Here is a 26,784-nt window from a genome sequence, read left to right on the forward strand (position 1 = left end):
TTTCATATTTCCTTTTCTGCCTCCATATTAGCTCTTAATTACACTAGCCCTTCTACTTTTCATCTCTTTCTTTCAATCCATCTTTAGTTCTCACTCTGTTGTTCTAGAATCCCTAGACTGAAGCTGGCAGAGTGCTCACCCTTGTACTATCTTTGACTTCCTACTACTACGTCATCACTTTCATCTTTGTGATCTTGGCCTTAGAACAGATGGATTGTTCTCAACTTTGGTTCTGAGTGATTGCCCTTCCTTGCTTCACCTATCCCTCTTTCTTCCATGAGGATGGAACTAACAATTCTGAAAGCTAGGATTTTTTCTTCTACTTTTAAATGTGTCTATTGCATCCTGAATGTAATTATGGCCAGACATTCTGCCTGATTGCAATTTTATAGATACAGTTTTATAGTTCAGGCAACATTAAAATCAACAATAAAGTGATTATGTGCAGGTTCTTTACAAAACTGTTCCATTGCTTGTTAAGGGCACTGTAGTAAAAGGGCAGGCAATCCAAAGTGGAATGGCAGATAAATATACAAACCATATTCTGTTAATTACAAATTATTGTATCACCATTTTATGAGTAAACTAACAGTACATTACATAAGTGAAATGAACAAGCACATTTGTTCTCTGCTTTATTTGAGAGCATAGTAAATGGCCTAGCCTTATGAAGTCATTGCCAACATATCACATACTGGCATCTCAATAACCACTGACAGGAGAGGTTCTGTTTGTTGTTGTTTGACAACAAAAACACGTACTTCATCAGAAATGTTCAGATCTGACACACATTCCACTATTGTATCAAACTTATATGTCAGACTTGGAACGAGCATAGGCACCTGAAACAAATACACTATGACTAGGACTACTCTACAGTGTTTATCATTCAAGTAATTAAAAAAATTTGCTACACATGCTTACGACATTGCTATTTTACTTTGTACATATTTAAAGCTACATTATATAACTGAAGCATAAGACTAGAAAATAACTCTTCCTTAAATTAAGAGGCTAACTGATATAAAAACCCATAACATCCATTGATACAGTTGCAAAATAAATCTCTTTTTTCATAGTCCATAAAATTGAATTGGTGTGTATCATGCTGAAACCAAAAACATAATCAGAAGTACTGCTAATTGCTTCCTGTATTTGCATTGTTTCGATAAAGAGTGCCTCTAGACCTCCAGGAGATCTGTCAGTTGTGGCTTGGTAAGAGTTTGGTGCATCCAGGTTTTCTGGACAAGGATGTGTATGTGTGTGTGTGTGTGTGTGTGAGAGAGAGAGAGAGAGAGAGAGAGAGAGAGAGAGAGTGAGAGGGGGGGGGGAGAGGGGGAAGTTGCCAATCAATCAGGACTCTGAGCTCTGGGCATGTTTCAATGACTGATATCAGGTGGGACAATGGAACATAGTGTGTCTTTGCTTAACTGATGACCTAAAGCTAAAGCAGAACAGAGAATGTTGATGTTTTCTATGATATTCAGCAAACCAGCCCTTCCAAAATACATCACAGTTTATGTCATGCATCTTGCAATACACTCCTATACTAAAAATCAATTAGAATGTTTCAGATATGAGCATTTTGGTCATAACAAGCTGTCATGTAAGGGTCAAGCAACATGCAAGTTTGTAGAGAATGTGCATGATGCAAGAATGGTCTCTTCATTCCCAGACAACTGTGTCTATTACAATGATTAATGTCCTGAAAGGAGTAGAGAAACCTCCTTTGTTCAGACGAATATAAGATATGAGAAATAATAGTTTTCAAATCGATTACAAACAACAGTGCACCAAAGTCTTTTAAGACAATGCAACTACTAACTTTCTCAGTAACTGCAGCAGTGAGAATATTTTCCCACATGGAATGTTTCCCTCTTATAATAGAGGGAAACATTCCACGTAGGAAAAATATATCTAAAAACAAAGATGATGTGACTTACCAAATGAAAGTGCTGGCAGGTCGACAGACACACAAACGAACACAAACATACACACAAAATTCAAGCTTTCGCAAGCAGCCTTTCCCTGGTGTTTAAGGACAAGGAGTGAAACTGCCAACACCTTAACTACCTTTTATTTTTCAGTGCACTTGGAGATCTAATTTTTGCTACTGGTGAATAAGAATACCATATATCTGTACATTTATTTACAAAAGTTATCAAAGACTATTTCAGCTCCCCTTTTCCCCATCTGACAGTTACACATGAAGTCTCACTTTCCACTACCTAGTCTCTTGATAAATAGTCTTATATACTCTTCCTTTTGCCCTCTTATCAGTACCACTTTAGGTTCTTTGATTTTATTTGGTTGTCTCTTATACAGTTGCCAGACCTTCTCCTACAAGCCTGACTGTAAAGTCTTCCCTATGTAAATTCTCTATAATACTGTCTATGCAGGCATTCTTATGTGTAGCATACTTATTTGTACAGTTGTCTGTACAGTTATTTGACCATCTATGAAGACAGTGTGTTTCCTAATTCAGTGCAACACATGCAGACTTGCAGCTAACCAGAGGTTCAACTAAACACATCATAACCATTTTGGTGATGGGGATCAAAGATGTTGTTGTTGTTGTGGTCTTCAGTCCTGAGACTGGTTTGATGCAGCTCTCCATGCTACTCTATCCTGTGCAAGCTTCTTCATCTCCCAGTACCTACTGCAACCTACATCCTTCTGAATCTGCTTAGTGTATTCATCTCTTGGTCTCCCCCTACGATTTTTACCCTCCACGCTGCCCTCCAATACTAAATTGGTGATCCCTTGATGCCTCAGAACATGTCCTACCAACCGATCCCTTCTTCTGGTCAAGTTGTGCCACAAACTCCTCTTCTCCCCAATCCTATTCAGTACCTCCTCATTAGTTATGTGATCTACCCATCTAATCTTCAGCATTCTTCTGTAGCACCACATTTTGAAAGCTTCTATTCTCTTCTTGTCCAAACTATTTACCGTCCATGTTTCACTTCCATACATGGCTACACTCCACACAAATACTTTCAGAAACAACTTCCTGACATTTAAATCTATACTCGATGTTAACAAATTTCTCTTCTTCAGAAACACTTTCCTTGCCATTGCCAGTCTACATTTTATATCCTCTCGACTTCGACCATCATCAGTTATTTTGCTCCCCAAATAGCAAAACTCCTTTACTACTTTAAGTGTCTCATTTCCTAATCTAATACCCTCAGCATCACCCAATTTAATTTTACTACATTCCATTATCCTCGTGTTGCTTTTGTTGATGTTCATCTTATATCCTCCCTTCAAGACACCATCCATTCCGTTCAACTGCTTTTCTAAGTCCTTTGCTGTCTCTGACAGAATTACAATGTCATCGGCGAACCTCAAAGTTTTTACTTCTTCTCCATGAATTTTAATACCTACTCCAAATTTTTCTTTTGTTTCCTTTACTGCTTGCTCAATATACAGATTGAATAACATCGGGGACAGGCTACAACCCTGTCTTACTCCCTTCCCAACCACTGCTTCCCTTTCATGTCCCTCGACTCTTATAACTGCCATCTGGTTTCTGTACAAATTGTACATAGCCTTTCGCTCCCTGTATTTCACCCCTGCCACCTTTAGAATTTGAAAGAGAGTATTCCAGTCAACATTGTCAAAAGCTTTCTCTAAGTCTACAAATGCTAGAAACGTAGGTTTGCCTTTCCTTAATCTTTCTTCTAAGATAAGTCGTAAGGTCAGTATTGCCTCACGTGTTCCAGTATTTCTATGGAATCCAAACTGATCTTCCCTGAGGTCAGCTTCTACTAGTTTTTACATTCGTCTGTAAAGAATTCGTGTTAGTATTTTGCAGCTGTGGCTTATTAAACTGATTGTTCGGTAATTTTCACATCTGTCAACACCTGCTTTCTTTGGGATTGGAATTATTATATTCGTTTTGAAGTCTGAGGGTATTTCGCCTGTTTCATACATCTTGCTCACCAGATGGTAGAGTTTTGTCAGGACTGGCTCTCCCAAGGCCGTCAGTAGTTCCGATGTAATGTTGTCTACTCAGGGGGCCTTGTTTCGACTCAGGTCTTTCAGTGCTGTCAAACTCTTCACGCAGTATCGTATCTCCCATTTCATCTTCATCTACATCCTCTTCCATTTCCATAATATTGTCCTCAAGTACATCGCCCTTGTATAGACCCTCAGTATCTATCTTACCCTAGTGAGATAAGCCTCTACATCCTTATATTTGTCCTCTAGCCATCCCTGCTTAGCCATTTTGCACTTCCTGTCGATCTCATTTTTGAGACGTTTGTATTCCATTTTGCCTGCTTCATTTACTGCTTTTTTATATTTTCTCCTTTCATCAATTAAATTCAATATTTCTTCTGTTACCCAAGGATTTCTACTTGCCCTCATCTTTTTACCTACTTGATCCTCTGCTGCCTTCACTACTTCATCCCTCAAAGCTACCCATTCTTCTTCTACTGTATTTCTTTCCCCCATTCCTGTCAATTGTTCCCTTATGCTCTCCCCGAAACTCTGTACAACCTCTGGTTCTTTCAGTTTATCCAGGTCCCATCTCCGTAAATTCCCACCTTTTTGCAGTTTCTTCAGTTTTAATCTACAGGTCATAACCAATAGATTGTGGTCAGAGTCCACATCTGCCCCTGGAAATGTCTTACAATTTAAAACCTGGTTCCTAAATCTCTGTCTTACCATTATATAATCTATCTGATACCTTTTAGTATCTCCAGGGTTCTTCCATGTGTACAACCTTCTATCATGATTCTTAAACCAAGTGTTAGCTGTGATTAAGTTTTGCTCTGTGCAAAATTATACCAGGCGGCTTCCTCTTTCATTTCTTAGCCCCAATCCATATTCACCTACTACGTTTCCTTCTCTCCCTTTTCCTATACTCGAATTCCAGTCACCCACGACTATTAAATTTTCGTCTCCCTTCACTATCTGAATAATTTCTTTTATTTCATCATACATTTCTTCAATTTCTTCGTCATCTGCAGAGCTAGTTGGCATATAAACTTGTACTACTGTAGTAGGTGTGGGCTTCGTATCTATCTTGGCCACAATAATGTGTTCACTATGCTGTTTGTAGTAGCTTACCCGCATTCCTATTTTCCTATTCACTATTAAACCTACTCCTGCATTACTCCTATTTGACTTTGTGTTTATAACCCTGTAGTCACCTGACCACAAGTCTTGTTCCTCCTGCCACCGAACTTCACTAATTCCCACTATATCTAACTTTAACCTATCCATTTCCCTTTTCAAATTTTCTAACCTACCTGCCCGATTAAGGGATCTGACATTCCACGCTCCGATCCGTAGAACGCCGGTTTTCTTTCTCCTGATAACGACATCCTCTTGAGTAGTCCCCGCCCGGAGATCCAAATGAGGGGCTATTTTACCTCCAGAATATTTTACCCAAGAGGACGCCATCATCATTTAATCATACAGTAAAGCTGCATGCCCTCGGGGAAAATTACGGCCGTAGTTTCCCCTTGCTTTCAGCCATTCGCAGTACCAGCACAGCAAGGCCGTTTTGATTATTGTTACAAGGCCAGATCAGTCAATCATCCAGACTGTTGCCCTTGCAACTACTGAAAAGGCTGCTGCCCCTCTTCAGGAACCACACGTTTGTCTGGCCTCTCAACAGATACCCCTCCGTTGTGGTTGTACCTACGGTACGGCTATCTGTATCGCTGAGGCACGCAAGCCTCCCCACCAACGGCAAGGTCCATGGTTCATGGGGGATGGGGTCAAAGATAGACATACAATAAAGAAACAGCAAAAGAAGATCATGGAAAAAGTTCCCAGAGTCAGTTAAGTGTACCACCAGTTCCAATGAAGCATTGGAGTCATTAGAAGGATTTCCAATATCCAAAGAAGGGCATCAATATCAGCTGTGAATGGCCAAGGCAGTTTCCTACCAGCTCTTGGAGACATTGCTGTAGCTACAACAGATTATTACAGTTGCAGGTAGGTCAGATCTGGCTTTTGCCACATAGGAGGCAACATGGACAATTGAATCCAACCAGAACTGGGATCTACTCTGTCAGTGACTGTAGATATGGGCCTAGTAATAATCAGGTACAACACTTCATGTTAAGACATCTCTATACAAAGACAACTGAAATCCTTCCCATTTTACTTAAAGATCTGGCTGATAGGGTACTATCCTGATCGCTGGGGGGGGGGGGGGGGGAGGGGGGGGGGGGAAGCAACAGTTGCTTCATCAGGAAAGGCTGCTCATCTTCAAGTAGCTACAGATGCATTGCTCTTACAAGCTTTGTGAGAAAGATGTTAGAACACAGAAAAAATCTGTGCCTAACATGGGTTCTTGAAACCAATAAGTTCTTATGTCACTTCAAGTGTTGGTAAAGGGAGATATTGTTCAAATGTTGATAACTTAGGCCAGTAGGAAGTGGTGACACATAAGGCTTTCCAATGCAGACAGCACATGGTAGACAATTTACTTTGACACAGTAAAAGGATATACTCACACCATATTTGGACAACTCCATCAGTGGTGCTTCTGAGAATAAATCATCACCTTCTTTCAATCCTTCATGCACAAGAATTTCTTGTAAATATAAGGTGGGCCATGTACTGTATTTCTGTTTTGAGTAATATAATGATGAGCTACCTCTAGGATCTGCGTTAAATGTAACGATGAAAAACTAACATGGGTACCTCACCTCAGATACCAAAGATCATAAGGTACTTAACATCATAAGTGCATCATTAGTTGACTGTGTGTGTGTGTGTGTGTGTGTGTGTGGAGGGGGGATGGGGGGGGGGGAGATAGACTGACCAACAAATGGTTATCTGCTGCATCTGAAAATTATCAGTGATATTCACCTTGAGAAGATGAGGCTGGCAATTGGAGATTTTGCACCTGTCCCTACTTTCAGCCTCTGTGCTGAGGTTAAATCTTAATAACAGATATGTATAAGTTAATTACATTGTGTTACTGACCTCATTGTAGTTGAACAACAGCAGCAATTCATTTGCCAAGAAAGAGTAAAAGAAGATTTTATAGGAAACTCTACTCAGTCTGTGGAGAATATAGCTGTTCAGTAATAAATCACTGCAGATCCCAGCTTCCTCACCTCAAAACACTTAGTCAGCACTTCTCAACAGCATTTGAAATATTGTTTATTGGTTGAATAAACTTCCATCTCATGCATGTAATTTAATTACACAGAATTTCGGTATATGAAGAAGTTTGATATTAGGTGCAACATACCTCAATGAAAGGTCTCTCCACAATGTACATTTTGTCATCACAGTGTACAACAATGAATAATCCTTTTAATGGCACATCTTTAGACATGTTTTGAAGAGTAATGGCTAATCTGAATTTAGGGCCCAATCCTAGAACCTAAAAGCAGAAATAAATGTTGTCTTATTAAAATGGACACAATAATAAATGTAACATGAAGTAAAAATGTAAAACAAAACAGACAAACAGCTCAATTCACCATGAAGTGTTGCAGAAGTCAAAAGCTCCTGCAGTTATACAATGCCATGTTCCACTTTTGGGATTTATTATGTCATCAGTATCTTTTCCATATTTAACTGTTTTGTAAAATTGTTAAAAGTTTCCTGAGACAAAATCTGCGCAAACTTTTACATTTCCTATTTCTACATAGTATTTGGGTTCAAATCCATATAATCTCACTGAAGTATTACAGTTTAAATAATGATAATGATGATATGGGGGTTATGGTAATTAATTCACATTCTGGAAGGGCGGAGTTTAAATTTCTCTACAGCCATCCATATCTGGGTGTTACTGGATTTTGCTAAATTTATCAAAAGTACTATACAGGCATTTTCCTGAGGAGTGGATGGCCAATTTTCAACCCTTCCACATACGATCTCAGCCTGTGCTCAATCTCTCATGACCTCATTGTCAACAGAATACCTTTCCTTATTAAGGTCTCAGCATCTATGGTGTAGAGAAGAGAGAAGAACTGGCCCCAATCTGTCATGAAACTGTCCTGATTCTCAATTTTAATGATTTTGGGCAACAGCAGAAAATTTAAACTTAAATGAGAATGTCCACTGAGGATTCAGATCTGCTCCTTCCAATTGGTAATTTTGTACTTTAACCACTGTATCACTTTGTTTGGTCCATATATTTTACTCATATTATGCATTGCGATGCATTTGATATCAATATATTTTCTTGAATACTACGGTGTGTAAAAGGGCAATTACAATGTTCAAAAGTAGACGTGTGTAATTTTTTATAAGTAAAGTGGTAATACCGATACCTCAGATTCTTGTACCAACTTAGAAGTTTCACATAAATGAATAGTTTTTGTAATCTTTAAATTTAAGTTTGAAACTGATAAGTTGATTACTAAGGTCCTGGTTTTTTCACTATTTCAGTATGTGATTTGTAATACAACAGCTGAAATTTATATTTAAAACAAGATTTAAACTTTCAAAATCAAAAGAAGAAATTGATTGCTAATATTGAAGTCTTCAAAATACATCTTCATTTTGAGTGAAAATTTATTACTCTTATCATTATTTTCTGCATAAATTAGAAGTATTTCTGTGGAGCAATACATACCTGAGCAGTTAACTTGAGTGGTTCTTTGCTTGAAACAGGAAGAGAACAGCTCTGCAAGGCTTGCACACATGCCCTGGCTGCAGTGAGGTGCATTCGAAATAAATCATGTTGAAAAGCCTGATGTATCTCTGAAATGTTAAATAATAATAGCATATATCATAGTCTTGTATTTCTATGTCTTCAAAAAAAAAAAAAAATAAAAGAAAATATGCATTAAATGACATAATTCCATGTGATGCATGTCATACTAGGTGTAGTACATACTATAATGTGAAAATCTTCAGATATCTTGTAGCTATGTGCACAAGAAATTTGAAATATTCCATCAAATAAAAATCTTTCATGGCTCAGTTGAACAAAATTAAATGGCATTGTTCTACATGTCTGGATAAATCGAATTTTTGTGGCCATCTTCTTTGATTGGTTTAAGTTTGTTTTCCTTGTACATATACTGGAATAAATATTATATCTGCAAATAAAGCTTTAAATGCATACAATTTGTTGCTATCTCAATTTGGCATCCTATAACAGACAAACAAATTATTTCCTTGATAATGCTGTGTGTACATGTTTCCAAAGATGTAAGCCATCAAAACCAGTTTACAATCCCTAATGTTGTTATATTTGTTGTTATATTGGTTTTTGGTCCAAAGAATCATTTGGTGCAGCTCTCCAGATTGGCTGATACTATGCAAGCCTCTTCATCGCCAAGTAACTGCCTACAACCTCCATCCGTTTCAACCTGCTTGCTATATTCATGCCTACATCTTCCTCAGTAGTTTTTTCCATGCCACACTTCCCTCCATAACCAAACTGACTATTCCTTGATGCCTCAGGATGTATCTTATCAACTGATCCCTCCTTCTTCTTCTTCTTCTGCTTTTACGGCCTCATTGGACCACTTCAGTCAATCATTTCTGGTCCTCTTCTTTGGTATTTTCCCCTTCCGAGTGGCCCAGTATCTCTTCATTCGTTCCGATGCTTTTCGTCGTTCCTTATCTGTAAATACCCTTTTCATTGTATGTCGTTTGTCAATTTTTGGTTTAAATCTTATTTCTGTGTCCCTCAACTTCTTTAAATTTGGCGTTTTGTTCTGCAAATCATCCAGGGTTATTTCCAGTTCTTCCATATCCTCTCTTATTTCCTTAAGCAATCCTCCTTGTTGTTTCAACTTCCAGAGTTTCTCAATAATTTTCCTTGATAATCTGGTTTCTGGTGTCCTCAGAATGTGACCACAAAAAGAGATCCTTTTCTTTCGTATAGTAATCAGTGATGGGCTCCAGTTCTCTGTATACCACTTCATTTGGAACTATCCGCCATTGCCCAGCTTTTTGATATTTCTTGTTTATGCATGTTCTAGCAATTCTTCTCTCTACTTTTAAAATTTTGTCAATTCTGTTTTTCTGGGTGACTTTAAAAAGAGTTTCACTTCCGTATGTAACCTCTGGTTGAACCACCGTCTTGTAATGTTTTAATTTTGTTTTAATTGATAGACATTTTTTATTGTACGTAGACCATGTTAGTTTTTGAGCTTTTATCATTTTATTAGTTCTTGCTCGCCATGCAGGTTTCTCGTCCAATTTATGTGTTATAATTTCACCCAGGTATTTAAATTGTTTCACTATTTTAATTTCCCTATTATTCACTGTGATGTGATCTATTACAAGTGGATCCGTTACCATTATTTCAGTCTTTTCAAATGATATCTGGAGTCCTAATTTTTGTGCTATATTTTGTAAGCTTGTTATTTGTTTTGTGGCTTCCTGAATATTATTAGCTAGTAATGCTAGGTCATCAGCAAATCCCAAGCAATTTAGGTTTATTTTATCTTTCTTAGTTCCAATTTTAATATTCATAGGATTTTCCTTGTACCATTCTCTCATTACATATTCAAGAGCACAATTGAATAGTAATGGTGATAAACAATCTCCCTGTCTCAACCCTGTTTTAATCGTAAATGGTTCAGATATTTCTCCTCTAAATTTTACTTTGGATTTGGTGTTTGTTAAGGTTAACTGTATCATTTTTATTAATTTAGGATGAAGTCCAAAATTCCTTAATATTTTCATCATTGAAGATCTATGGATGCAATCATACGCCTTTTTGAAATCTACAAAGGTTATGACTAGTTGTTTTTGCCTTCTTTTGTAGACATCCATAACTAACTTCAGGGTGATTATCTGTTCTGGGCAGCTTCTTCAGGATCTAAATCCACCTTGATATTCTCCCAGTTCCAGTTCTAGTTGATCTTTACAGCGGTTGTATAGTATTCTTGACATGATCTTATACGTGCAGTCCAAAAGGGAAATTCCTCTATAGTTGTCTGGATTTGATTTTTCTCCTTTCTTATGTAATGGATGTATTATAGCAGTAGTCCAATTTTCTGGTAATTTCTCTTCATTCCAGATTTTTACTATGCATTGGTGTAATGCTATCTTTACTGGTTCTGCTGCATATTTCCAAAGTTCAGCAAACGTTTGATCTTCTCCACTTGCTTTGTAGTTTTTGAGTTCTTTCAAAGCTCTGTAGACCTCATTAATTGTAGGTGGATTTATATTTTCTGCTGGTGTTTTAATTGGGGTTTCTGTGTTTATCTGAAGAAGTTCTGGGGGATCTTCACAATTTAGTAACTTGTTAAATGTTTCTGCTAGAATTTCTGTATTTTTACTATTGCTATGGGCTAGGTTATTATCTTTATCTTTTAACATTAATGTTGGAGGATCATATCTTTGTACTTGTCTGCCAAATATTTTGTAATAGTCTCTTGAGTTTGTTTTTTCACTATTTGTTTCTATCATTAGAAGTATATCTTTTTGGTACTGACGTTTAACTCTCCTTATTATTTTTTGTGTTGTCTTTCTTTGTTTTGTGAGTTCCAAATATGATTTTTCTGTTTTTTCATTTTGATGCCTTAACCAGGCTTGGTGTCGATCCAACACTGCTTCATCACATTCATCGTTCCACCACTGGTGTTTTTTCCTTGGATTTATAGGGGCAACTTGTTCAGCTATTTGTTTCAATTTGGGAATTATTTCTTCCAGATCATCTGTTATTTTTATATCCCTGGTTTGTGCTTCATAATCCTCATTTTGTATCAGTTTATGAGGGTCATAGGTTCTCTTCTTCTTCTGGTGGGATTTTTTCTTTGCTAATGGGGTTAATTTAATTTTAATTTTTATCATGTAATGATCTGATCCGGTATCTGTCCCTCTCAGTACTTTCACATTGTAAATTTCCTTGTGGTAATTCTTATCCATGCAGACATGGTCCAGTTGCCATTCTCCTTTTTTCCAGTCTGGATGTTTCCAAGTTTTAAGTTTACTTGGTCGTCTCTTAAAATACGTCGACTTTGAGATCATGTCATGGTTTCTGCAAAATTCCACTAGTCTTATGCCATTTTTGTTTGTTCTTCTTTGTGCTGTCCATTTCCCTATTATGTCTCTATATCTCTTTTCCCTTCCTGATCCCTCCTTTTAGTCAATTTGTACCATAATTTTTTTCCCCAATTCGATTCAGTACTTCCTCATTAGTTATTTGATCTATCTATTGAATCTTCAGCATAGTTCTGTAGCACCACATTTCACTAGCTTTCATTCTCTTATTGTTTGAATTGTTTATCATCCAAGTTTTGTTTCCATACAAGGCTACACTCCAGACAAATACCTTCAGAAAAGACTTCCTAACACACAAATTTATATTAGATGTTAACAAATTCCTGTTTTTTACCTCGTATCTACATAGATACTCTACAAGCCACCACACAGGCATGACTAAGAGTACTTTGTACCATTACTGTCTTTTCCTTTCCTGTTCCATTTGCAAATGGAGTGAGGGAAAATGGCTGACTATATACTTTTGTATGAGACTTAGTTTCTCTTATTTTCTCTTCATGGTGCTCACACAAAACTTACACTGGAGGCTATACAAACTGCTGTAGCCAGTCACATTTATTATAATAAATTTTCCATGTAGTGGACAGTCTACTATCATAAATCATCAATCTGATGACAATAAACTTTCTGCATAGTGGAAGTTTATGGATATATCACCCATAAAATGTTTTGGCAACTTGCAGCACTGTCTGGCAGCAAAGGACAGGAAATTATTTTAGTGTTAATATTGCCATTTCAGTCAACAGTGATTTTTATCAAATTTCAACAGTCACAAATATAAGATAATAGCTGAAAACCTTGTAGATGACTCACAATGTATAGTTTATATGAATTCACAGCATAAAATAACAAATCTGTAGCAGTGGCATCCAGTAATTTGTATTAACAAACAAGCAAATAATAAACTCCTACCAGTGGCTCTTATTGGCTTCCATGTTTGAACTGAAGTCAATTTAATGATTAGTTGCTTAAGAAACTAACTTGTAAGCCACATGTGTGAAGGATACACATACCTTTGTAGCACTGACGCTCACGCATTGTTTGTTCAACAAAAAGCCTTGTCTTCTTTGGTATAGGAACTTTAACTTGTTGTCCTGGCACAAACCCATCGGTGGTTGTCTGTGTCACAAAATTTGCTGTTCTTTTAAGAATTTTCACCATTAGACAACCTGCTGAAGTGACAGAAATGATATGATTAGGTGCACAGTTTGCTATGGTTACGTACACAGTTTTTCCAATAATAATGTTTCAGCCCATAGATTACATTTTGTGAAAGTTACTTTAGTTCCTTGTGATTGTAATTAATTATTTATATTAGTGTTAACTTCATATCAAAATTTAAATTATCAAGGTATGGCCCAATCAGACAAACTGTATACCTGGTGATTAGGCAACAGTATCTTCAGCAATGATTTGACAGAAAACAGGTAGTTTACTAAAGGAGAAATAAAAACTGAACACTGAGTAGAAACTTTTAGAAGGAGCATTATTATCTTACATGGAGAGTTAATAAAAAAAATAATAATGAAAAATACGACTGGACATATAACACATACAGCACATACAAGGTGTCCATAATTAAAGTTCCAGTTCCAAAACACCATGGAAAGAGAATTGCTGCTCAGAATGATGTCAAATTTGAATAGTATATTGTTGGCACAGAGGGAAAGTCGTAAAAAAAAATTCTTAATGAAAATTTTACCAACAGATGGTGCTGTAAGCATCTTAATGTAAATGGGCTCAGCTACAAATACCACATGAATCACAATACAATGGCTATGATTTGAATTGCATTTTGCACCATCCATACTGTTCAATGTGCAAGACTGCAGAAGTTCAGCATTCAGTGTTGTAGAACTGTTAGTTAAGTAAGTGCATCCATCATAGCAAGGTTGTACCACATTGGATGGAAAAAATTGGTTTTTAACTGTCCTGAGGCTGGAAATTGTGTAAAATGCAAAACTACATCAATTTATAACTGACGTGAGACTGGCACCAGACACGTTCAATGCTTTGCCCGCCACAAGTTGAAATCAAGAAACTGCATGTTCCACAATAGATTGGAATGTCTCAGGGGTCATGTTTAAAATGCACCTTCAGTTCAGCTATGTCCGTAATTGGAGCACTCAATACAGCTTCTTCCTAATAATCCCATAGCCAAAAGTCATACAGATTAAGATTAGGTGATCTGGATGGATCTAGATCAGCCACTGGCATGGCTGTCAGCAGAGCCCATGGATGACACAGAGGTTGGAGTGCCATGAAGCAAAATCTCTTGAACCGAATAAAAGAAGATACAATCTAAGAGTCCTAATAGAGTAGTGAATGTGCAATTGTTAAACATATACAACCGATGGTGAAAAAAATAATGCAAAAATTGAGAGAATGATGATAAGAATATGAAAAGGAGGGAAAAAATAACAGAAGAGGTCAATGTAAGTTGTGACCAAGTGCGTGGGTAATGCCAGATACATGGAGTGTAGCAAGCTACCATCTGTATAAAACACTGGATACATATGCAAGATGAAGCATTGCTCAAATACTAATACTGCCATCCTGATTTAGCTTACTGTGGTCTCCCTCAACCTTCTGAGACAAAATTCAAGATGATTCGTCCAACAAAAATTATGGAAAATTTCTGTCATGCTTCCCAACAAAATTAAGCTAGTGCCCCTTCTCTAATAATTCAATATCAGTTTATATTAAACACTAAGCTCCCATCCCACCTTCAAAGTTCTTAGGTACTGGTTCTGAGAGTATGAATGCATTCACCCTTCTGGTGAAGCACACATCAAGATCACAGCTATTTTGTGGGTAATGTTCTATGATACATAGTTGTGCATTACAAATAAACTCATTATGTCCATTACTCCATTAAGGCTGCCAGTTAGTCTTTTTGGTCAATGTAGAAAGCTAACAGTGTGTGCACATCAGCAGATATATGAAAGATAACTGCACTTCCTTTGTTAATCACTCTGCAGATATCAGTGAGTTCTGAGTACAAAACCCTGGCTTCACTGGTGGATACTTTTCAATGAAGATGCCAAACAAGGTATTTTATTCTACACAATGTTCTATAGCTTAACCATATGAAAAGTGCACCTAGGAAGGCAAAACTGGGCTGTTGTGTGAAAAGAGAACAACTGCTCAGAATGATGTCAAATTTGAACAGCACATTATTGATAGAGGGTAAAAGTGTGGTATCTTCAATGCCTACACCATGGTGCTGGCAACCACACAACTGCAAGTCACATGTCAGATAGTCCACGGCCAGCCATTCCTGGCACAGGCGCAGTGCTGGCACGTTGGACAGTTGCAGGTGCAGCTGTGAATGGTGAAAATCACAAAGGGACAGGCTTCTACAGACAGGTAAAGATTTCACTGCCTCAAAAACTGCGATAAACTCAACATAATATGCATTCCAGTCACATTGTGACCCTGAGAGCTTCTATAAGAAGAAACCATGTGGCTGATGGCTACTCACTAACATATTGTTGAAGCACTGTGTCTATGGCAGTTCAGCTGGCATCCACAACCACAGCAGTTCAGCATTGCGCACAGGGTGAACAGCCCACAGGGCACCTGTGAGGCTCCATCTGGACTCAATAAAGCTTCTCTCCATTGTGTCTGTCCAGAACACAGGTGTCCTTCCCTACAAGACGGGGCCATATAGTGCCACAGTTAGTAGTTCCAGCTCTGCAACGGCCTTAGGCAGATGGCACCATCATGCTTAGATAGTCTTTGAGCATCTGTGGGCATGGCTTGTTGAAGACCACTTATACTTTATCCAGTAGTGACATGGATCTGCTTATGCGTTGTGTCACACCTACCGCAGAATGATTGCATCTGAATGTCTGCCAGCTGCACAATTCAAATGTCTGAGGCTCCTCTCGAACCGTAGTTGGGCCTAACAGTCAGTGAGTAGACCATCAGCAAGTGATGGTGGTGGCCACTCCAAAACTTCAATTGTTGCATGCAGCAGGCATCAGCATGCACCCATCAAAACTACATTTTGCTTGTGGGACCCAGCCAAGCACCCAATCAGGTAGATGGGGAGATGTGGTATTCTCCACACCAAAGAGTTAAGTTTGCACCAAGAGAACGGTAGGCAGTGACATCGTCAAAACAGAACCAATGAACTTTACCAAAGCCCCCGTCACTTTCAGCATTGAATCTCCTGTCCACCGCCGACCGAAGTGGCCATGCGGTTAAAGGCACTGCAGTCTGGAACCGCAAGACCGCTACGGTCGCAGGTTCGAATCCTGCCTCGGGCATGGATGTTTGTGATGTCCTTAGGTTAGTTAGGTTTAACTAGTTCTAAGTTCTAGGGGACTAATGACCTCAGCAGTTGAGTCCCATAGTGCTCAGAGCCATTTGAACCATTTTCTCCTGTCCACCACTGTTCTTCAACCAAGACATTGTGCCCCAGGGATCAGAATCTACTGGATTGGTAAGCCTGCACTTTATCATTGTTTCAGTGATTGTAGCTAGGATAACTTTTTCATTACTCATGCTTGGCACAGACTTAGTGTTCACAATGAGTGTGCTCCATAGTGGTTTGCCAGAAATTTAACTTTTGTTCTACCAGTTATATTCTTCAGCAAGGGACTTGATTATTTGTTTTCCAGTTATTAACATTTTGTAAGGCTGTGTTGTTTACTGCAATACTAAAAAATAGCTCTTCTTGCAACAGTAAATTTTCGGAAGACGTATTTAATCTCTGTGGTGTTAACTGATTAGTTCTGGAAGACAATTTAAGAACTATTCTTTCATGTTGTTGTTAATATTTAACTAAAGGCACAGACCTGTGCACATTCAACATAATTGTCTCAGTAAATATTTTTTTAGTTTAGGTTCCATGTAACATTTATATCAGACATAATACTATGGTTGATTAAATGCACTAGACTCAATTTCTGTGACCACGAATATACAGTTCAGTAGGTTAATAATGATTCCAGCCTCTCTTAAGCATGGAAAAATGGTCATTTGTTGGTAGTGGTGGAGTTTGGGTGACTTCAAGAACACCATTGTGTTATCAAAGTACAAGAAACAACATGACAAGGTTTGTAAGACACTGTCCAGGAAACACTGCCAGGTCTCGGCAGCATTTCGAAGACCAAGTGCTGTATACATGCTCTCTAAAAGTGTAAAGGGCAAGATAATTGCCATTTTCTGAATGTCTTCAGGTGCCACAGGAATCTGTGTGAACGCCTTCGCACAGTCAATTTTGCTAAATATAACTGAGCCTGCCAAGATGTGTCTAAAATCCTGCAGGTGTGGCTCTGCAATTGGTCCCACATCATTTACAAATTAACAGCACAACAGTCCCTGCATGGTCACCATGAGCTGTCTTTCTCAGGGACTAAGTGCAATGCAGAGACCATGGGCTGCTTGATGGTTGATCAATGTCATTTCTAGCCTTGAGCCTGGCCTTTGTAACAGTGAGTCTACTGGGTACAAGTCAACTTGTACAGCACAAGGTGGGTGGACCAGGTATAGTTACAATGTAGTGTGTCATCAAAGGTTTGACATCTCTCAGTTCACCAGGCAGGCAAGTGAGCTCTAGAAATTTGTCCAGCATGTCTGTGTCCCATCCGAGGGGGGGGGGGGGGGGCACTTCACTGGTTTTATGTTGAAGGAAGCAGCCTGTCACTTCTGTGAACCTATCAAGTTTGTTAGTGAATCAATCAGCTGGGCATTTGCAACACTGGCTAGCAGCTTGTAGTGGCCAAGGAAATACGCACCCAGGATTGGCATGCTGACTTTAACCAAAGTAAATACCCACACAAATGTGTGGCACAGTCCAAGGTCCGAATTTCAATGATGTGTGCCTTTTTTATGGTTGAATTATTTGCCATCACAAGAAACAATGCTTTGGCCTTCCAGCAGTCTCTTAGCATAGGTGGAGGTGAAAACAGAAAGTCTGAAACCCATGTCAACGAGATACTTCACAATGCCACGCTGTTCCACTATGAAGACACACCTGGATATTGCACTGCAGCCAACTGTCTTGGTGTGGTTGCAGCTGGGATTTGGGTGTGAGCAGGGAGGTCAACACTTTGTTGCTCTATTGCTGAAATTGGCATGTTACCAGCAAAGGCCACCTGCCAGCTCATCTGATGCTGGAGGAATACCACTACAATGGCTGGTACTGCATTGCCAGTTGCATGATCCAATTTGGTGGTAGCTGGAACTGCTACCTCTGCAGTGCCTGCTGCCCTCTGGCTGTGAGTGTGCCAACTGGTTGACCAGCAAACTTAGTGCTGGCACCTGTGTAGCCAAGTTCTGAGCTGGGTGGTGCAGGTCAGCATCTGTGGAGACAGTCATTGCCATGAAGTGAAAACTGCTGGTAGGGTGATGGTACCATAGGTTGCTGCAGCAGTGATAGAGAGCACCATTGCCGTCGTGTCATGCATCCAACCAGCCAAGTCTGTAATGGCACCCAGCTGCATTTCTGTCTGTGCGGCAGTGACCACTTGCGGTTGTGCTGGGAGGCTGGGCACCCAGGTAGCGTGCAACAGTGAGTCTGGAACCATGTCTGACCATCTGAGGCTCTGCATATGGTGAACGTACTGAGATGGCCCCCTGTTGTGGCATTCCTCTTGGTGCAGAAACTGATGTACCCCTTGCTCCTACGATGATGAAATTCATTGGCTTTACTCCCCCTTTAGTCACATTTATGAAGATTGCATCAGCAGGGTGGTGATTATGTCATACACTTCAGTTGCATTGCCTTGGACTAGACAGCTCATGATGTGTCCTTGTGGCAAGGTCACAGGTGATGTTATTGCTCAGGGAAACCACTTCCTCTTGGCCGAACCACATGATTGGGTCATGGGCTCAAAACATTGGCAGCCTAATCATCACCCATAAGTTCTGTGCTTTCTGGCATTCCCATAACAGAAGGCTGTGTTGGTGTGGTTGTACTTTGCACACAGAAGTGTTCCTGAGCTGGCTCTGGGTGGGCAGAGTCCACGCATGTGGAGAGTGCCTTTAGCTCACTCTCCAGCCTCTGGTTGCACCCTGACAGCTCATATATTATCTTTCACCTATTGTTGTCAAGGGCTTGTCCAGAGCAAAACACAGTTTATATGCAAAGACATAAGTGTTAGACCATTCGCGGCTCTGCAATCACATGGCAAGGCTCATAAGACATCAAGTGTTTAGCCTAGAGATCACTTTTCAGTCACCAGTGAAGCTGAAATGCATATTTTTGTTGCTTACAAGACAGTTGTACAGTGAGCCAGCTTTAGTGACCCTCCATGCACTATGTTCAGGAAGTAGGCTGTGATGAGGATAATTGGTGAAGAGCACGTCTGCCTAGTAATGCATTTGGTTTAGCACATTTGAGTACATGACCAGCTGACAGGGATTTCAGTTCATAATATTTATGCACTGGTGATTGCATGACCGCAGTAATTAGCATTAGCCCAAGTTATGTTTGAACACTGATCCCACAGGGTACAGGCTCCTCAGTGATACTAGTGTGTCGCATGAATGCGAGGCTGTGGAAAAACAGTGGTTGCGTGTACAGACATACACGTGAGTGGGGAGCTGATGTAACATAGAAATATGCAATAGGATGAAGAAAAACAACACTTTTAATTGAAGACAATAATTACACTGATGTTACCACAAATTATGATGGTACCCTGGACATTACAAAAAATGGGACATGTCTACAATAGGAATTGTGATCACCGTGGGTGGCAAAGAATGCTCTACAACATGCTCCTGTGCAGGTCACAAAGATGGTTAAGGAGTGCTTGTGGATGGAGGAGCGTTCCATTCCACCACCAGTGTAAATGACAACTGCTGAATGGTTGTTGGTGCATGTGGATGTGCTGCAGCATACCTCTCCAATGCTTCCCACATGTATCTGGAGGGATCTGAGCAGGGAGAACAGCCAGGTCAATCCATTCATTGACTATTCACTTGTTCCAAGAACTTTTTCTCCTGCACCAATCAATGCTGTCACACATTGGCCTCCATAAAAATGAAGTCACACCTGGGCCACCAAAACAATCATCTTCAACCATGTTCCTGGGTGCCTTAGGTGTTCCCACCTCTTGTCATATGAGGATGCATCCAGAACGCTTCTCTGACTGAAACCACTCTCATCCAGGAAAAGCCCATGACGCCACTGCTCGTTGGTCCGGTCCCTATGTTCTTGGCACCATCCCAAACGATACCGCCTATGTGCCTATGTGCAGGTGTCAACGGAATGTACAGGTTGTCACATAAGGAGCTCCACCCCCCCCCCCCCCCATGCAGACACCAGATTACTGTGGAGTGCTTGTGGACGGAGGGGCGTTCCATTCCACCACCATTGTAAATGACAACTGCTGAATGGTTGTTGGTGCATCTGGAGGGATCTGAGCTGGGAGAACAGCCAGGCCAATCCATTCATTGACTATTCAATTGTTCCAAGAACTTTTTCTCCTGCACCATTCAATGCTGTCACACATATACTGTTGCAGTTCTTTCTATGTATGGAGCAAGTTTCATCAAGCTATGCAGTTGTCATTTACACTGGTGGTGGAATGGAACGCCCCTCCATCCACAAGCACTCCTTAACCATCTTTGTGACCTGCACAGGAGCATGTTGGATGGAGGGGCGTTCCATTCCACCACCAGTGTAAATGACAACAGCATAGCTTGATGAAACTTGCTCCATACATAGAAAGAACTGCAACAGTATAGTACACAAGGTAACATAGAAATATGCAATAGGATGAAGAAAAACAACACTTTTAATTGAAGACAATAATTACACTGGTGTTACCACGAATTATGATGGTACCCTGGACAATACAAAAAATGGGACATGTCTACAATAGGAATTGTGATCACCGTGGGTGGCAAAGAATGCTCTACAACATGCTCCTGTGCAGGTCACAAAGATGGTTAAGGAGTGCTTGTGGACGGAGGGGCGTTCCATTCCACCACCAGTGTAAATGACAACTGCTGAATGGTTGTTGGTGCATGTGGATGTGCTGCAGCATACCTCTCCAATGCTTCCCACATGTATCTGGAGGGATCTGAGCTGGGAGAACAGCCAGGCCAATCCATTCATTGACTATTCACTTGTTCCAAGAACTTTTTCTCCTGCACCAATCAATGCTGTCACACATTGGCCTCCATAAAAATGAAGTCACACCTGGGCCACCAAAACAATCATCTTCAACCATGTTCCTGGGTGCCTTAGGTGTTCCCACCTCTTGTCATATGAGGATGCATCCAGAACGCTTCTCTGACTGAAACCACTCTCATCCAGGAAAAGCCCATGACGCCACTGCTCGTTGGTCCGGTCCCTATGTTCTTGGCACCATCCCAAACGATACTGCCTATGTGCCTATGTGCAGGTGTCAACGGAATGTACAGGTTGTCACATAAGGAGCTCCCCCCCCCCCCCCCCCCATGCAAACACCAGATTACTGTGGAGTGCTTGTGGACGGAGGGGCGTTCCATTCCACCACCATTGTGTAAATGACAACTGCTGAATGGTTGTTGGTGCATCTGGAGGGATCTGAGCTGGGAGAACAGCCAGGCCAATCCATTCATTGACTATTCACTTGTTCCAAGAACTTTTTCTCCTGCACCATTCAATGCTGTCACACATATACTGTTGCAGTTCTTTCTATGTATGGAGCAAGTTTCATCAAGCTATGCAGTTGTCATTTACACTGGTGGTGGAATGGAACGCCCCTCCATCCACAAGCACTCCTTAACCATCTTTGTGACCTGCACAGGAGCATGTTGGACGGAGGGGCGTTCCATTCCACCACCAGTGTAAATGACAACAGCATAGCTTGATGAAACTTGCTCCATACATAGAAAGAACTGCAACAGTATAGTACACAAGGTAACATAGAAATATGCAATAGGATGAAGAAAAACAACACTTTTAATTGAAGACAATAATTACACTGATGTTACCACAAATTATGATGGTACCCTGGACATTACAAAAAATGGGACATGTCTACAATAGGAATTGTGATCACCGTGGGTGGCAAAGAATGCTCTACAACATGCTCCTGTGCAGGTCACAAAGATGGTTAAGGAGTGCTTGTGGATGGAGGGGCGTTCCATTCCACCACCAGTGTAAATGACAACTGCTGAATGGTTGTTGGTGCATGTGGATGTGCTGCAGCATACCTCTCCAATGCTTCCCACATGTATCTGGAGGGATCTGAGCAGGGAGAACAGCCAGGCCAATCCATTCATTGACTATTCACTTGTTCCAAGAACTTTTTCTCCTGCACCATTCAATGCTGTCACACATTGGCATCCATAAAAATGAAGTCACACCTGGACCACCAAAACAATCGTCTTCAACCATGTTCCTGGGTGCCTTAGGTGTTCCCACCTCTTGTCATATGAGGATGCATCCAGAACCCTTCTCTGACAGAAACCACTCTCATCCAGGAAAAGCCCGTGACGCCACTGCTTGTTGGTCCGATCCCTATGTCCTTGGCACCATCCCAAACGATACCGCCTATGTGCAGGTGTCAACGGAATGTACAGGTTGTCACATAAGGAGGCCCCCCCCCCCCCCCCCCCCATGCAGACACCAGATTACTGTGGAGTGCGACTTACAGTCCTGTTAAATGTGATGCAATTGCATCTGCTGTTTGGTGTGGGTCCCTTCTTGCCCATTGCATAGTGTAGCAATCATTTACTACTGGAGTTGACAATGGCCAACAACCTTATCTCATTTGGGAAGCAGTGCCTGTGGTTTAGAACATTCCCCATACACATGAAGAAATGATGTGAGCAATACAGAATGCCAGTGTGACACTTGTCACACTTCCTCCTTCTTCCAGTATCCTGATGAGTCTTTCCCATGTGAAGTCATTCAAATGTTGTCTCTGAGCCATGTTATTATAGTCATGCTGGTCTCATGCCATGTGACGTTCAGTTTTCTGTGCATGATTGGGAGGCCTCTGGCAATATGATCCTGCACTTTCATTCATGTCCACTGAGTTCTTAATATGCTGTTACTTTACCTACCTTGTCCTTCAGTTTTGCTGAGCAGTGTTCATTTTACAAGTAATATTCAGATGGCAGTCTTACATGGTTGTGAACAGTTTTCTTTTTGACAGTAATTGGACATGTTATAATGAAATAGGCACAGAAAGTGTTGCAAAAGTTATTCCACTAATCTGCAACATTTTCTGGATGACATACGGGGGCCGTAAGTCAGTTGTCCAAAATGTGCTTGGGGCATAAATACCAAATAAATGAAAGTACAAATTTATTGTCAATACAGAAATAAATGTAGAGTTCAATGAACTTACAAAAGATGCTCAAAGTGGTTTCCATACTGTTCTAAGCAAACACTGCATTTTTTCAATGATGATTTACAAGTTTTGTGACATAGCCTCTGGGACTGTAGGTTTTCAAATTCTGATTGGATTCATTTCTTCAAATGCTCAATATTATGTATCTTCATGGAATAAAATTAATTTTTTACACTGGTAATCCATTCATCAAAGCTCACAATAACTCCATAAGGTTGTTCTATCTTGTTGCCATATCAGCTTTTTCTTAACAGGCTGCAGCTGCAGAATTTCAGTAGATGCAGATATATCTGTTCATGATGCCATTCAACCTGAAAGTGACTTCGTCACCCCAAAGAGTGCTTTTCTAAAACTTGGGCCTGACTTCTTGTCAGACTGTGTACACTTGCAGAGTTCCCTATGTGTGTTTGGAACATCTCCATTTAGCCTTGTAGTAAAGTAGACCTATACAGTCTCAATTTCTGCTCTTCAGAATCCTTATACACTTGGTTTTGCTATTCCATACTCCTTTGAAGATTTTCTCTGAGATTGAGTCAGTAATTGCACAAAAACCTGTGCGACAACATTAAGGTTCTCGTCTGTAATAATGGACACAGACTTTTGCCTACCCAAATGAGGAATTTCCAATACTAACCCATTCTCTTTACCTCTTAAATTTAGTTTGTGAATACCTTGTCAAGATGAGAGCTGGATGTGTGGAGACCATTTCACAGACAAATCACAAACATTACTGTAACTATGGTCATATTCCATAAAGTTTGCAAAACAAATACATGCTGTTCTATAGTTAACTTTCTATTCAGTATTTCTCAGATTACAACACACACATATCCTAAAACTGCTACTGTTACCTGTCTTATGGATACTACACATTAGTCAAGTACAAAACTGACTACCACTACACTACACAAAACAATGTCTAGGAATTGTTGGTGACAATTGAGTTATGGCCCACCTTGTACATTAATTCATGTCTCAGACTGCAATGAAGACTCTAACTTCTCTAAAGAGTTTCCGAATACACATTTTCCTTATCCTCGTGCATACTTTATGAATTATGTATTAGGTGAAAGTTTATTATATCAACTCTAAAGTTATCTAAATTGGTGTTAATGTGATCTATGTAGCTAGAGGTGCTTTTACTTAGTCTAGTTGGCCCATCAACTCAGTATGACAAAACATAACTATGCACAATATAATTTAACTCCCTAATCTTAAATATGCTTTACAGAATCTATATTAAAATCACCAGCTAAATCCATACCCATGTTGTTACATTTGCTACATGCAATGTCAATCATTTTTTCCATGTTTCCTAAGAAATCATCAACTGTTATTAGGAGATCTGTACAAACCTGCAACAATCAAGGGTATTTTGTTTACCATTAGCTTTATTCCTGAAATTTCAAATATTGCTTCTACAATGAGTTCTGTGATGAGATGCAGTTTTATGAAATTTAGGTGGTCTTTACATTACATGGTAAAGCCACCATTTTTACTGGACAGAGTATAGCTGTCAGGTTTAGTCACAGTGATTAAATAATTTGACAGGCTATGTACGGTACTGTAAGAATGATCACATCTACATTTTCCTCACTTAGTGTTTGCTGTAATTGTATGTACTTGTTGTTTAGGTACTGAATATTTTGATGTAGCACTTTAATGATACCTATTTGTTTTTGTTTCTTCAGGCTGTTTCTACCAAATGTCTACCTTTTCACAACTTTTCTGTGATGTATGAGTTTTAGATGTTGCAGAATTATGGACATTTTTTGGTTTACTATGTAGTTTACCACCCCCAACAGGTTCCTCTGTTTATGTTTTGCAGATACACATTTTACTCGAAGATGCAGTGTCTAGTATACTCAAATGAAAACCGTCCTTTACAAAATATTTATGATTTAAATTTTTCTTTTGGTTGCTGAATATTGCTCTGATCCTGTTGCATTGTTTTCTTATGCCACTGTTTGTTCTCACTTACCAACATCCTATTTACAATATGCATAAACACTTTTTGCTAATGAATCAAGTTTCTAGTTTTATTGATAAGTTCTTTCATATAGAACCATCACATCATGACTGAATACTTTATTATAATATTGTCTGGATTGCACTGGATTTATTTGTGCACCCTGTTTCCAATGTTGCAATATTTTTTATGTATTAATTGTGTTGGCTAGTTCTTATCTCAGGAGAAATTTTGACTTAGCAGTCTGAACTAGTAAATTTTTTAACAGAGCATCACCTATCATATGATATTTCTTGGGTAATATGGTTTCATCTCACGATTTTGATGCTTCAGTATCAATGCCATTTTTTTTTCTTTTATTGTACTTCACTGTCTTCCACTTGTATTTGAATACTGCTTTCCTGAGTAGTTCATTTGTTGTAACGTCATTAGAAACAATGGCCACAATTTGTTTACTGTCAGGCACAATGAGTTTGGTTCAAATGGGTCTGAGCACTATGGGACTCAACATCTGAGGTCATCAGTCCCCTAGAACTTAGAACTATTTAAACCTTACTAACCTAAGGACATCACGCACATCCATGCCCGAGGCAAGATTCGAACCTGCGACCGTAGCGGTCACGCGGTTCCAGACTGAAGCGCCTAGAACCGCTCGGCCACACCGGCCAGCCAATGAGTTTGGTTCTTACTTTTTGCAAACACAAGACATTGGTTTGGTTCCTAGATTAGCATTTATTTTCTTTACTGGTAATATTTCAATTTCAAGTGTTTCTATGTTGCTTTGCAGTAATTTAATAGTTTCATCTCTCGAGTTCACTGCACTCTGTAATTCTGCTGTTTCTATCTGTAAATAGTCATGGAATGTCTAAGGACAATCATTGCTTATGAATTCCGGAGTTATTTCTGCACATTCTTCACATAGGCAGAAATTATACTTAACACACAAGATAATTTTGATAACATGTTTTTCTCATTTCTTACATGTCAAACTTTTGAACTTGTGGCACTTCGGTGATAGCAAATGACAGATAACACAGTGGTACAGAGAATACAACACACTTTATTTTACAGAAACTCGATACATACAAGAATACATGACATAACGCACTTGAGTCACAGAGCGAACTGCTGCTACCATCAACTGTCAGGTATAAGACTACATGTAGTTTTCTCTGGCCAGTGATGCTAATATTCCCACAAACTTTTGACGTTTTGATGAGAGCACTGCATTGGTACACTGTTTCTTTGATGCCAATTTCTTTCAAACTAATTTTTCTTGGACACACACACACACACACACACACACACACACACACACACACAGTAGGATGTGAAATGAATGAAGTTATATGTAAACAGGTGGAAGTGGTTACTGTAGACAACTTCTGTAAAGTTTACAACAAATTATAGCTAGTGCTGTTCAACTCATGTGGACTATAATGGGAATTACTTCTAGGGCATTTTATGTTCATTTGGGATTGGTACTTTGGAAGGGAGCAGGGTGTTAATTACATTTTCCGTGAGTCTCAAGTGAACTGAAATAAGAGTTTA

General features: G+C 39.6%; 1 protein-coding gene across 1 annotated transcript in view; it reads right to left on the reverse strand.

Annotated features, from left to right (window-relative positions):
• Positions 1–624: 624 nt before the first annotated feature.
• Positions 625–26,784, reverse strand: part of LOC126252019 (Bardet-Biedl syndrome 1 protein homolog) — a 110,278-nt gene continuing 84,118 nt past the window's right edge. The window contains exons 9-12 of the mRNA XM_049952805.1: positions 12,969–13,127; positions 8,564–8,691; positions 7,226–7,360; positions 625–842 (exon numbers count right to left, since the gene is read on the reverse strand). Of these exons, the coding sequence (XP_049808762.1) occupies positions 666–842; positions 7,226–7,360; positions 8,564–8,691; positions 12,969–13,127 (599 nt within the window). The 3' untranslated portion in view covers positions 625–665. The remainder of the gene's footprint in view (positions 843–7,225; positions 7,361–8,563; positions 8,692–12,968; positions 13,128–26,784) is intronic.

This window comes from Schistocerca nitens, chromosome 4 (assembly GCF_023898315.1).
Source record: "Schistocerca nitens isolate TAMUIC-IGC-003100 chromosome 4, iqSchNite1.1, whole genome shotgun sequence".
In the NCBI taxonomy this organism is placed as follows: Eukaryota; Metazoa; Arthropoda; class Insecta; order Orthoptera; family Acrididae; genus Schistocerca; species Schistocerca nitens.